General features: G+C 58.0%; 1 protein-coding gene across 4 annotated transcripts; it reads right to left on the reverse strand.

The window, feature by feature from the left end:
- Window positions 1-228: 228 nt before the first annotated feature.
- CCDC142 (coiled-coil domain containing 142) lies at window positions 229-7,737 on the reverse strand. Of its 4 annotated transcripts, none has more exons than XM_039333913.1 (10): window positions 7,494-7,737; window positions 5,791-7,098; window positions 4,888-4,974; window positions 4,570-4,728; window positions 4,323-4,480; window positions 3,909-4,049; window positions 2,502-2,616; window positions 2,091-2,268; window positions 1,802-2,010; window positions 229-1,534 (listed from the first exon to the last, which is right to left on the reverse strand). In XM_039333913.1, exons 1-10 carry the CDS (start codon window positions 7,525-7,527, stop codon window positions 1,272-1,274), a joined length of 2,652 nt encoding a protein of 883 aa, XP_039189847.1. In that variant the 5' UTR covers window positions 7,528-7,737; the 3' UTR covers window positions 229-1,271. The 4 variants fall into 4 exon arrangements, with proteins under 4 accessions (XP_039189847.1, XP_039189848.1, XP_039189849.1 ...); XM_039333915.1 differs by having other exon boundaries at window positions 1,342-1,534; window positions 1,802-1,889; XM_039333914.1 differs by lacking the exon at window positions 3,909-4,049.
- Window positions 7,738-10,466: the final 2,729 nt, after the last annotated feature.

A 10,466-nucleotide genomic window follows, 5' to 3' on the forward strand; every position in this document is an offset into this window, starting at 1 on the left:
CGGGAAATTTGGCAGGTCCAAAGTCGGAGACTGAGTAGGGCGTGCAGTTGCAGATCATACTTAACAAATTCAACCCAGGTTGTGTCCACACCTTGCCCAAACCGTAAACTAAGCACAGGCTGAGTTCATACAACAAAATCAGCCACAAAATATAAACCCCGGCCAAGATGACAAGATGATTTCCCCAGAGAAAGAGGTGCTATCTATAGAATCAAGCGCCTTGTGACCTGCAAGGTATATAATAGCCTTTATTTTATTTCTTTGATTTTATCCTTTCGACTTTCACATGAGATGAATGTGGAAATCAATAATCCGCTTCTCCCTGGCTGAGGCCTCCAAATGTACCCGTGGCAACCAGCCTCTGAAGCCGTTAAGCCAGGAAGGGGCTTCCCCAAGTCCCCCTAATACTCGGGACACCTGCCTGGGCTGGCACCCGGCTCGGTTCCCTTCCTCTGGCAGCCCAGGGACAGCGTAGAGGCAAACTGCGGCCAAGAGCTTCAGGAAGAGCAGCGACCACCAGGAGCTTTAGGGTGTCCGAGAGGCAACAACTTTTGTTAAGGCCCAGAGGTTGGACGGTCAGAGGCAGGTGGGTCAAAAAGGAAAAGCATTTCGAGGGTTGGGGACAAATGGTGCACCTTCAGGTCCTGCCTGAGGAGAGCAAACCTGGCCTCAGGGAAGCCAAAGCAGGGACCAAGGCCGTAGCATTTGTCTCCTGCAAGGCAAGCTGGGCAGGCAGTGGGGGTGGACAGGCCTTTGCATCACCTGCGCAGGCCTTCTCCCCCCCCCTTCTCTCCCAAACACCCCAAGAAATGCCCCAATTGCGTTTACTAGCACCCCGGTCCCAGGTGACCCCCAAAGGGAAGGGGTCCTGCTGGACCAGCCCTTAACCTTGAAAGACCGTGCTTTTTCAAGCAGAAGACCCAGGAGCCAGATTGGTTGTCCCCATCCTTCGCTATGGCCCAGCCGAGCCTCCCTCGCCCTGCAGAATGCCCAGCCAGGACGAGGAATCGCTCCGAGTCAAAGCAAGAGGCTGCTTCTTATGGATTTACTCCTACACCGAAATCAGGGATTTCAAATTGCCAGGGGGCCGTTGCAGAAACTTGCCCGGGCAAGAAAGGCCTCTGTGGAACTGGGCTCCTCCCAATGCCTCCAGCCCCCACGAAAGGGGGCTGGAAGGCCCATCAATGCAGACATCCCGAAGGAGGGAGCGCTGTTTTATACAGGGTGGACAGAGATCAGGGCCGGGGCCCAGCTGGATCCAGGGCTGCTGCTCAAGGCTCCGAAGGGAGGTTCATGCAGGAGAGGGTGGGCATCCTCCAGCGGCGGGCCCCGTGCAGCCGCAGTGCCAACCACTCCTGCTCTGCCAGGCTCAGGTAGGTCTCAGAGCTTGTGCCACCTCCTGGGGCACGGCTCCGCAAGTCAGCTGACCAGCTCTCTGGCCCAGCTCCAGCACGGACGGGCAGCCCTTCCAGGTGCTCCAGGTTGCTCAGGCTGCCTGGGCTGCCATGCCAGGACCGCATCCCGTCACGTGAGCCTGGAGCGGAGGAGGAGGGGGGGGGCTCAGCTCAGAGGCAGCAGGACAAAGGCCACCAAGTAAGTCAGAGCGAGAGCCCTTGGGCTGGGGCTCCTGGTCCTCCACAAAGGAGGCTCTTTCCCAGCCATGCCACGTCAAAATCCTGGCCCTTGGCCCCTGCATTCTAGCCAGTCAAGCCCCCCCCTCCATAGGGCCACGCGGTTAAGAGGGCGGGGTACCCGTCACCCTCCTGCAGCTCTGCCTTCTTCCCCCCCAGGCGGCACTCACAGCATTTCTGCAGGGCATCCCAGCTGCAGGAGGACAAGGCGCCCTTGCTGGGCTGCTGGAGGAGGCAGGCGATGGCGTTGTCTGTTTGCTGGAAGACCCGAAGGGAGGAAACCAGCTGCTTCACTTCTGCTGACAGCTCATAGTCCTCCAGCTGCAGGGCTTCCCACACCAGATCGAAGTCCCGCTTTAGCTGGAGGGCTCCCTGGAGGCTGAAAGGGTCAGTGGGCAAAGGGTACCTGCCGGCCAGGCCAGCCAACCCAGCCAAGGCGCCTCAGACAGGCCAGCTCACCTGAACTTGATCTTCTGGGCCAGGATGTGCTCCATCCAGACTTCCAGGAAGGCAGTCGTGATTTGGCTGAGGACCAGGGCCTGGGAGTCCTGGGACAGCCACCGGATGCCTTGCAAGACAGGAGCCAAGACAGCTTGGGCTGCAGCCTGGGCATAGTCGCTGGCAGCAGAAGGCGGCTCTGCAAGGGCAAGGTGGGCGAGGGCAGACACAGTCAGAGGTGGACAAGTGCCGCTGTCCCTCTTCAGCGGCCTGCCTCCCCAGCCCTGTCCCCCCCCCGGTCCCTTGGGACGGTCTGCAAATCCACCACAGGCTGCTTGAAGGAGAAGGGTGTGTGCCAGGATATGCAAAGATTGGAGGAACAGGCTTGGCCAGCCTTCCAAAGAAAGCCCTGGTCCTTCCCTGCACACATACCTGCCTGGAGGGCGAGACGCCAGTATTTGCCAAGTGGCATGGACTGTCTGAAGACCTCCGCTGAGACCCGTCTGCAGTCCAAACAAAGCAACTCCAGCACACCACTTGCAAAAAGCTGTGGGCGAGAGAGGGTGGGATGCACAGCCCTGGACGGCCTCACGCCCCTCACCTGGCCCGTCCCCAGCACCCCCGTGCCTTTTTTGCCTCCTCCTCCTCTAGGCTCAAAACATCACTGAGGTCTAGAGCCCCCCCTCTCTTTGCCCAGCACAGGAAACAAACTCAACTGCCCAGCCTCTGCCTGAGCCCACTCAGTCGAGGGACCCCCCTCCCAATCTCTGCCATGAAATTGCCTTGATCGGTCGGAACGTCTGTTGTAACATTAAACTGGAACCGACCTTCTTGCAGCCCACAATCTGGGACACTGCAAGCTCAAGCCAGCTGACGACTTTGGGCCAGTCCCCCTTTCTTCCCCACAGGAAGAGGCATGATGTGCACCACCTGGAGCTGTAGAAAGCGAGGTTCGGAAATTAAATACTGCAAATAAATCCACACTTCCTTATTCTGCTCCGAGGGGCGGCTGAGAACAATTGTGAACAATTTCTGGGACCTTCTGTCAGTTTCTGAAGAGTTTTTCTGTGTTCTTCTCATTCCAAGATCTGGTTTCTAGCCCCTTTAACTGCCCTTATTACTTTTCTATAACCAGCTTCTTTGACCGGATCCTCCTCAGGAATTCCAAGCCAGAGTTTGGCCAGCCAAGCGTCACCTGGGAGCTGCTGACGGGAGCAAACAGGGAAGTCTGGGACACAGGAGCACCCCAGGCCCAAGAAGAAAACCTCACAAGGTAGGCGCCTTTTCCTGCCTACCCAGAGGGCTGAGTTCTCTAGTACTGGTAACTGTGGCTACGCCTTGAATTACGAGGTTAGCGACCCTGGCTGTTGCCAGGAGCGGAAGGGGACTCTCCTCCTCCAGACAAGGCCTGCTCGCTTCTCCGGGGCCTTCAGTTGCCCCCCCCCCTCGCCCCTCCAAGCTGCCCGATTAGAGGCACCAAGGAGGCAGTCAGGCCAAGGGCTCTTCTGAGGTTCTCACCATCTCTGGAAGCCCTTCGCCCACACATAACTAAGGGAGGCAGACCCTGAGGGGCAGCACTGCCCCTCTGCTACCGCTGCGGCCCCAATGGGGCAAGGGGAGAGGATGAGGGAAGCAACAAGGGAGTTTCTGCCTCCGCCAAAACAGCTGGGATGTCAAGCGGTGGAGACCAGAGCCGACCTTCAGGCACCCTTGTGGGCCTGCCAGGACCAGGGTTCCTGCACAACTGGCAGCATCTCCTGACCTTGTTGGGCCCCTCATTATCCCCAGTAGGCTTGTCCAATAACCTTCCTGGGCCACAGGCTCCTCCCTCCAGCTTACTTGGATGCCGGTGGCTGCCAAGTGGACCTGCAGGCTCAGCTCCTGCTCCCGGTGAGAGGCCAAAGGGCTCTGCTTCCCTCTGTCCTCCGGGAAGGCCCTGCTCACCAGCACCAGCATCTTCCTGGCTTCAGTTTTCAGCAGCTGCAAGAAGAAGCCTTTGTCCTTGCAGGTTACGAAAAGGGGCGTCCTTTGGGGCTCCCAGGCAGACCTCTCATCTCAACCACTGGACACCCCCACCCCCCGTCTTTCAGGGAAGCTTGCATGGCAAGGCCCATCAACAACCCCTCTTTTTGGAATGGTGGATTCCAGGAGGCTTTTCCTCCGGGCTTCATTGGATACAACACAACTGAGGGAAACTGAGGCCTGCTTCTTCTATCGGCTCCAGGCCAGGAGGGCTCCGGTTCAGCCACTTACCTGAAGATCCCCCTGGGTCACAAGAAGGAACTGGCCGAGGGACCAGGAGGCCAAGTACTGGTAGGCTTTGCTCATGGTCCAGTAGGAAGAGGCATGGCAGGTAGCCACCACGAGGGAAAGCAGGTGCAGGTGGAGGCTGGCAGGGACCAGGCGCTGCCCTGTGGAAGAGAAACCAGCTCAGCTGGCAAGGAGCCCTCCCTGACTGTCTCCCCCAACACCCAGGTGAAGAACAAGCTGAAGGACCCACCTGGGCCACCCTGGAAGAGCCGGATCTCCAGGCATCTCACGCTGAAGGCCAGGAGCAGGAAGAGGCTCTGCAAAACCCGCCCTGTCTGGCTGCAGGCCACAGTCCTGGGCTTGGGCAAGCATCTGTCTGCAAGGCTGGTGCCCAGAGCGTGGCAGAACCCTGGGCAAAGAGGGGTCCGAATGCAGTTGTGGGCCCAAATTCTCCCTGCACCAGTAACCTTGAGGGCTCACAAACAGGATGGGAATTGGCCTGTCCTGAGCCATCACAACCCAGGCTGCCCACAGCCCCCCTCCTGACTCCTCCCCACGAGGACCCTACCTGCGTCCCATTGCCAGAGGGCATCACGCCTGAGCAGGCAAAGCGCCACGTCCTTCAGTTCCTCTGCAGCCTCCACAGGCAGGCAAGCTGGAAGCAAAAACAGACATTCCCGGCGGTTTCAGTCTGGCGGGAGGCAAAGCCTTTGCTCGGAGGCCAGAGCTTCATGGGCCAGGCAGAGAGAGAGAGAGCCTGAGGGCAGGCAGGTGGGCCCCTCCTGTGCAACATTCCCTAGCATGGGGGGGGGTTGAGGTGGAAGGTCTGAGAGCTCCTAAAATCTAAAGCGTTCATCAAAATGATCAACACGTGTAGCTACGCAAACTCCACCTTGTGCATAACTGCATGCAACACCACGAAGCACACACAAAAGGGGCTACATAGATGTCAACACACACGATGCGTCCACAAGGTCACAGTCCCCTCTGTGAAAGGCACCTGCTACTTGCAAAACAGGAGCTCCAGGCAGAGAATGTGCTTGGAAGAGGGCTCCCCCCCACCCCCAAAATGGAAACAACCCAACTGGGGGGAGAGGCAGAGAATGAGCCACACCCCCTCCAGTCACACTCATTCAGGCCAAGATGGCAACACACGTGCTGGGCAAAGTTTTGAGTGTCCCCTGCTGAGCAAGGCCAAAATCCACTAAATAGAACAAATCCCAGGAAATATTCCACTGGCAAGAAACAAATCTCTCTAGAAAATGGGAACGCTGCTGCCCACACTCGATTTCTTAGCTTGTCCGAGTTCTTGAGGGCCCAGCCTTCACCTGGCCAGGGCAAGCCTCATATGCGCAGAGCCAGGGCCCGCTGAACCCGATGCCCCGGTGAAAGCTCTGGAGCTGCCTGCGTCTGCCCCGGACCGGGCCAGCTCCCAGCACTCATCCCTGCCCCTCCCCTGGGCCTGGCCTACCCTCCGCCAGGGCGACGGTCACTCGCTGGCCCAGGGCAGCCCCAGCTCCCCTCTGAAGCTGAGCCCAGTGAGCTCGGAGGTCCATCTGGCGTGCCCAGGAGGAGGACGCTGCTCTCCAGAAGAGGGGTCGGTATTCAGCGCAGAGCATGGCAGCCGCTTCGGCGAAGGAGGCGTCCAGCCAATCGGAAGACTTCCAGTTAGGCAGCGGGGCAGGGGCCGGGTCCTGAGCTGCCTCAGGGGCTCCCTGGGGCTGGTCCCACTTGGGCCAGTGCAGGAGGCGATGTCCCAGGCCGCCAGTGGACGCAAGCAGTTCTGGCAGCAGCGCCGTGACCGCCTGTTCCTCTTCTTGGCACAAGGCCTGCAGGTGTGCAGGGAGGCCCTCGCCTGCCCCGGAAGTGCCAGCAGTTGTGGGCCCCGCATCGCCGGTCCCTGCCGGCTGCCACAGGAGCAGCACAGACAGTCTCTCACCGGCCAGGCGTCCTCTTTCGGCAGCCAAGATGTCCAGCACCCTCTCCACAGAGAAGGCCTGCAGCCCCTGTTGCCCTGCAGCCCCAGGCCCCAGCTTGGCCCCTTGCAGGCCCCAATTGCTCAGCCCCTGGTTGTAGCTCCTCAGGCTCTGGAAGGCCTCCGAGAGCAGAGGGCAGGGGCCAGGGGCCCCGTGCTGCAGCAGGGCCTGCAAGCATCTCTCCAGCAGGCAGAGCGCCTGCAGAGCCAGCAGCCAGAGGGACTCCTTCATGCGCTGCACCGCCTCAGGCTGCCGAAGCAGCAGAGGCCTCAGCCAGGGGTCCTGGCGCATGTGGCACTGCAGGCAGTCCCAGTGGGAAGTGTGCACCGGCAGCTCCTGGCAGAGTCCCCGCAGCAGGCGACTCCCGTCAGAGCTCTGCCGGCCGGCCGGTGTCAGGAAACAACACTCGACTTCCATCAAGCGGTACACAAAGTCAGAAGCTGCTTTAAGGCGCCGGTAGTAGTGGCGAGCCAGGCGCAAGCAATGTTGCTGCTGCAACAGGCCATTCAGTGTCTTGCGCTGATGAGCCACCCTGTTCTCCCCAGCCCAGTAGGAGAAAGCCCCCCTGGCCGGGTCTGTGGCTGCCGGGCACCCACAGCTGCCAAGGAAGCCTGGTGTGCATAGGCAGCGGCTCATCCCCAGGTAGGCGTCCGCTTGGGCCAGGTCGCCGGGCACCTCCTCCCCCTGAGCTGTGCTGCCAGGTTGGGCCAGAAGCAGGTGTCGCTGGCTGGGATGCAGGTGGGCAGGCAAAGGCTCTTCTGCTTCGGGGAGGGGCCTGACGATCTCTGCCCACAATCCTGACCCTGTGGGGACAACAAGGGATGCTTACAGACCCTCCTGGGTTTCTTCCCCCCCCCACCCCCACAAAACAGCTGCTTTAAAGACCCCACACCCTCCTGCCTCCCCAGCTGTTGAGGTCCGGTGCCCCCCACTCAGCTTCTGCAGCGATGGCCTCCCGGACAAGCCCCCCCTTGCCTTCCTGGCGGGGGAACCGAGGGGAAAGTCTAGCTGGAGAGAAAAGGGGGAGCCCCAAGGAGAGCAGCCCCGGCTCCGTTGCCCTCCCAGCAGACCCCCAAGAGGCGGTCAGGACAACCCGCGCTGGGGGGGGGGGCGCCCATTGAGTCCCCGCCGCGCTCCACCCGGAGGCTTCTGGCCGACGTCAGAGCCAGCGGGACCGGGCGCAGCCCGCTCCACCTACCAGGCTCGGGGTCCCGCTGCCCGCGATGCTCCATAGCCCGGCGTCCTTTCCGCGGGGGGCACCGGAGAGAGAGGGGCGCTAGGGCGGCGCCGAGGCGCGGGAAGACGCGGGACCTGAGGACGCGCGGGGCGCCTCGGAGAGCTGCAGCGCGCCCGCCCGCCCCCTCCCGCCGCTCTTTCAGCCGGAGCCTGCAGCGCCGGGAGCCGCGACGCTTCGCCGGGAGCGCCGTTGCCAGGCGGTTCGGCGCGAGGGGCGGGGCGGGCGGCAGTCACGTGGCCGGGCTGGGCCAGCCGGGGACCCGGACAGCACGGAGCTCAGCCGGGAGCCCGCGGGAGGCGTCCAGCGGATCTGTGGCTGGAGCGTCCGGGGCCCGGGGTTAGGGCGGCCGAGTAGCCCCCTCGCCTGGCGGGACGGCTTCTGCAGGGCTGCTTTTCCCGGAGGTTGCCTGGTTTCTGCGCCTTGTAGCCTTTTATTATTCCGCCTCGTGCCCTGAGCAGAAAGTTTCAAGCTGAAGTCCCGGGGCTGGGCAAAGGGCGGCTGCGAGGTCTCCGGCTTGGGCAGGCTGCGGCCAGGCGGAAGTCCAGCCGGGGTACAGATCTGGGGGGGCGCGGTGCGAACACTTCCACCCCCCCCCGCCGGCCCTCGTTGAAAGCAGCAGCCCCACCTTCAGAAGCCCTCTCCTGCCCCAATTCAAGCAAGCGCGCCCGCAGTTACCATGCTCGATGTTTAAGCCGCTTATTTTTCCAAGCATGTTGCTGCTGCTTCCTCCTGTTTCCCCTCCAACCACCACCCTGTGAGGTGGACCGGGCTGAGAGGCAGATCGCTTCCCCACAGCGGCCAGAGCAGTAAGCTCTCGTACCCTGCCTGAGCTGGATGGCCCCAAATATGGTGCAAAATCGCACAGCGCATCAGGCAAACTACAATTGCTCCTGCAGTTGAGGCACAAGGTCAAGGATCTGAGCAGGAGCCTCTCTGGCAGATATCACAGCTAATTCCACCACCTCGGGTCCCTTGTTTTTTCTGTTTGTGGCAGAATGTGTTAGGTAACCTCTCCACCTATTGCGTGTATGATTCAGTTTGCCCTGCAAACCGAGAAAATGGTTTAAATTAGGCAAAGGCCCCAATCCCCCCTCATAGTCCCATCAATTTCAGCAGAAGCCCAATCTGAAATCACTCTTGGACTCCAGCGTCTCCCTGGGCCTTGAAGGGCACCCAGCTCAGAGCACCTCCGCAAGCAACAGATGCCCGACCAGAGCTCTGGCTTGACATGAAGGGAGCCACTCTGGGGGGCTCCTTGCCAGATAGCAGGAAAGGACCGCCCGGTTTCCCTGAGGCTGGCTTTAATGAAGGGCTGGGAAAGAGGATGCCCCCCCCAAGTCCTTTCCCAGCAGCTTAATTGGTCCTAATGACTTTTGCTCTTCATTGGGTTACCTGGCTCAGTTGTTTCATTGTATTTGATTTGATTTTCATCCTTCACGCTGCCAATTTGAACTTAACATTAATTCTGCTCTCATTGTAGATTACTACAATTATAGTGGTTTTTATGATTGCTCAGCATGAGAATATTGTACTATGTTTCTATGGAAATGTAGTTTTAATATTATGTATGTTGGGACTATACACTCTCAGACTCAACAGACAATTGGAGTGGTATAATTAACAAGGTTTTAGTCCAATTGTAATATAAATGTGGGAAATATAGGGGAAGAGAACTCAGAACATTAATATAGTCATGTGCTAAAACACACAGAGGCAGTTTGGTGTAATAGTTAAGGCACTAGGCTAGAAACAGAAGAGCCCGTGTTTCAGTCCCACCAGAGATTGGGTGACCTTGAGCCAGGCACTCCCTCCAGCTGCACGAAGCAGACAGTGAAAAACATGGTAAATGTAGCGATCTGCACAATAACAAAATAATTTTCAATGATCAACAATTTTTATTCTCTCAGCATTTTTCAGACCAGTGAGAAACAATAAAGCAGTAAAAGGCGAAAGATTTATACGATCTGAAGAGAAACCAGAGTATTGTAATAAGTTAAGATTAAGATTAGAGCGATGTTATTGTATAGAGTTTTTATTAGTAATTAATTGTGAATATGAACTGAGATGTTTGTCAAATCTGATTTACCATGTTCAATGTTTTTAATTTTTTTTATTCAATAAAAATTTTAAAAAAAGAGAAACAATAAAGCAGGATATTAACTTCCTGGTCAGATAAACATTTGAAATGACTTAAGGGTTAAAAGAGATGCAGTCAGTCCAAGCAGTCTCAGGACATTTTGCATCCAATCTTCTGCTCCAATGAAGCATACATTTCAAAGAAACAAAAGACAAGAAACAATGGAAAGTAATCAAGGAGGAGCAACCTGGAATTAAGGAGAAGCAGGAAAGGGCAATTAACCAGTGGAACCAGTTGCCTCCAGAAGTTGTGGGTGTTCCATCACTGGAGGCTTTCTTTCAAGAAGAGCGTGGACTTGTCCAAAATTGGTATCAGGTCTCCTGCTTGAGCAAGGGGTTGGACTAGAAGACCCCCCCAAGGTTCCTTTCAACTCTATAATGATTGGAATATATCATTTACAAAAAAAGTGGGGAAACTCCAAACCAAAAGCAAACCCCAGAAAGGGTTACATTGTTTCGGCCTTCCTCCTTTTGTCTTGTTAAGTGTATCTTATAGCCAACCTTCCGGGAATCTAGTGACTACGTGCAGTATGTCTCGACTAATCTTTTTATTGTCAATCAGTTGAAACCGTTTTATTTTTAAACTTCTGTGTTCCTCCGGCTTTGTCCGGCCCCCCGCGCCGCCTCCATCCCGGACCCCCACCCGCCCACGGCACGGGCACCCCTCCCCCGGAGAGGCTCTTTGCGCATGCGCCCGCGCGTTTTCCCCACGGACGGGCCCGGCGGCCGCACCAAAATGGCGACCTCGCTGCCTGCCGGAAGGAGACCTCGGTTTCCGCTTCCGGAGGAAGGGCCGCA

This window comes from Crotalus tigris, unplaced genomic scaffold (assembly GCF_016545835.1).
Source record: "Crotalus tigris isolate CLP2741 ecotype Arizona unplaced genomic scaffold, ASM1654583v1 scf7180000024513.1755786, whole genome shotgun sequence".
NCBI classification, from domain to species: Eukaryota; Metazoa; Chordata; class Lepidosauria; order Squamata; family Viperidae; genus Crotalus; species Crotalus tigris.

Bases quoted from the DNA above. Each gene is read 5' to 3' on its own strand.
- CCDC142 (XM_039333913.1), bottom strand. From the start codon at position 7,527: ATGGAGCATCGCGGGCAGCGGGACCCCGAGCCTG. The intron at 7,099-7,493 runs GTAGGTGGAGCG...TTGTCCCCACAG, and splicing joins GCAGCGGGACCCCGAGCCTG to GGTCAGGATTGTGGGCAGAG. The intron at 4,729-4,887 runs GTAGGGTCCTCG...CTCTTTGCCCAG, and splicing joins CCTCTGGCAATGGGACGCAG to GGTTCTGCCACGCTCTGGGC.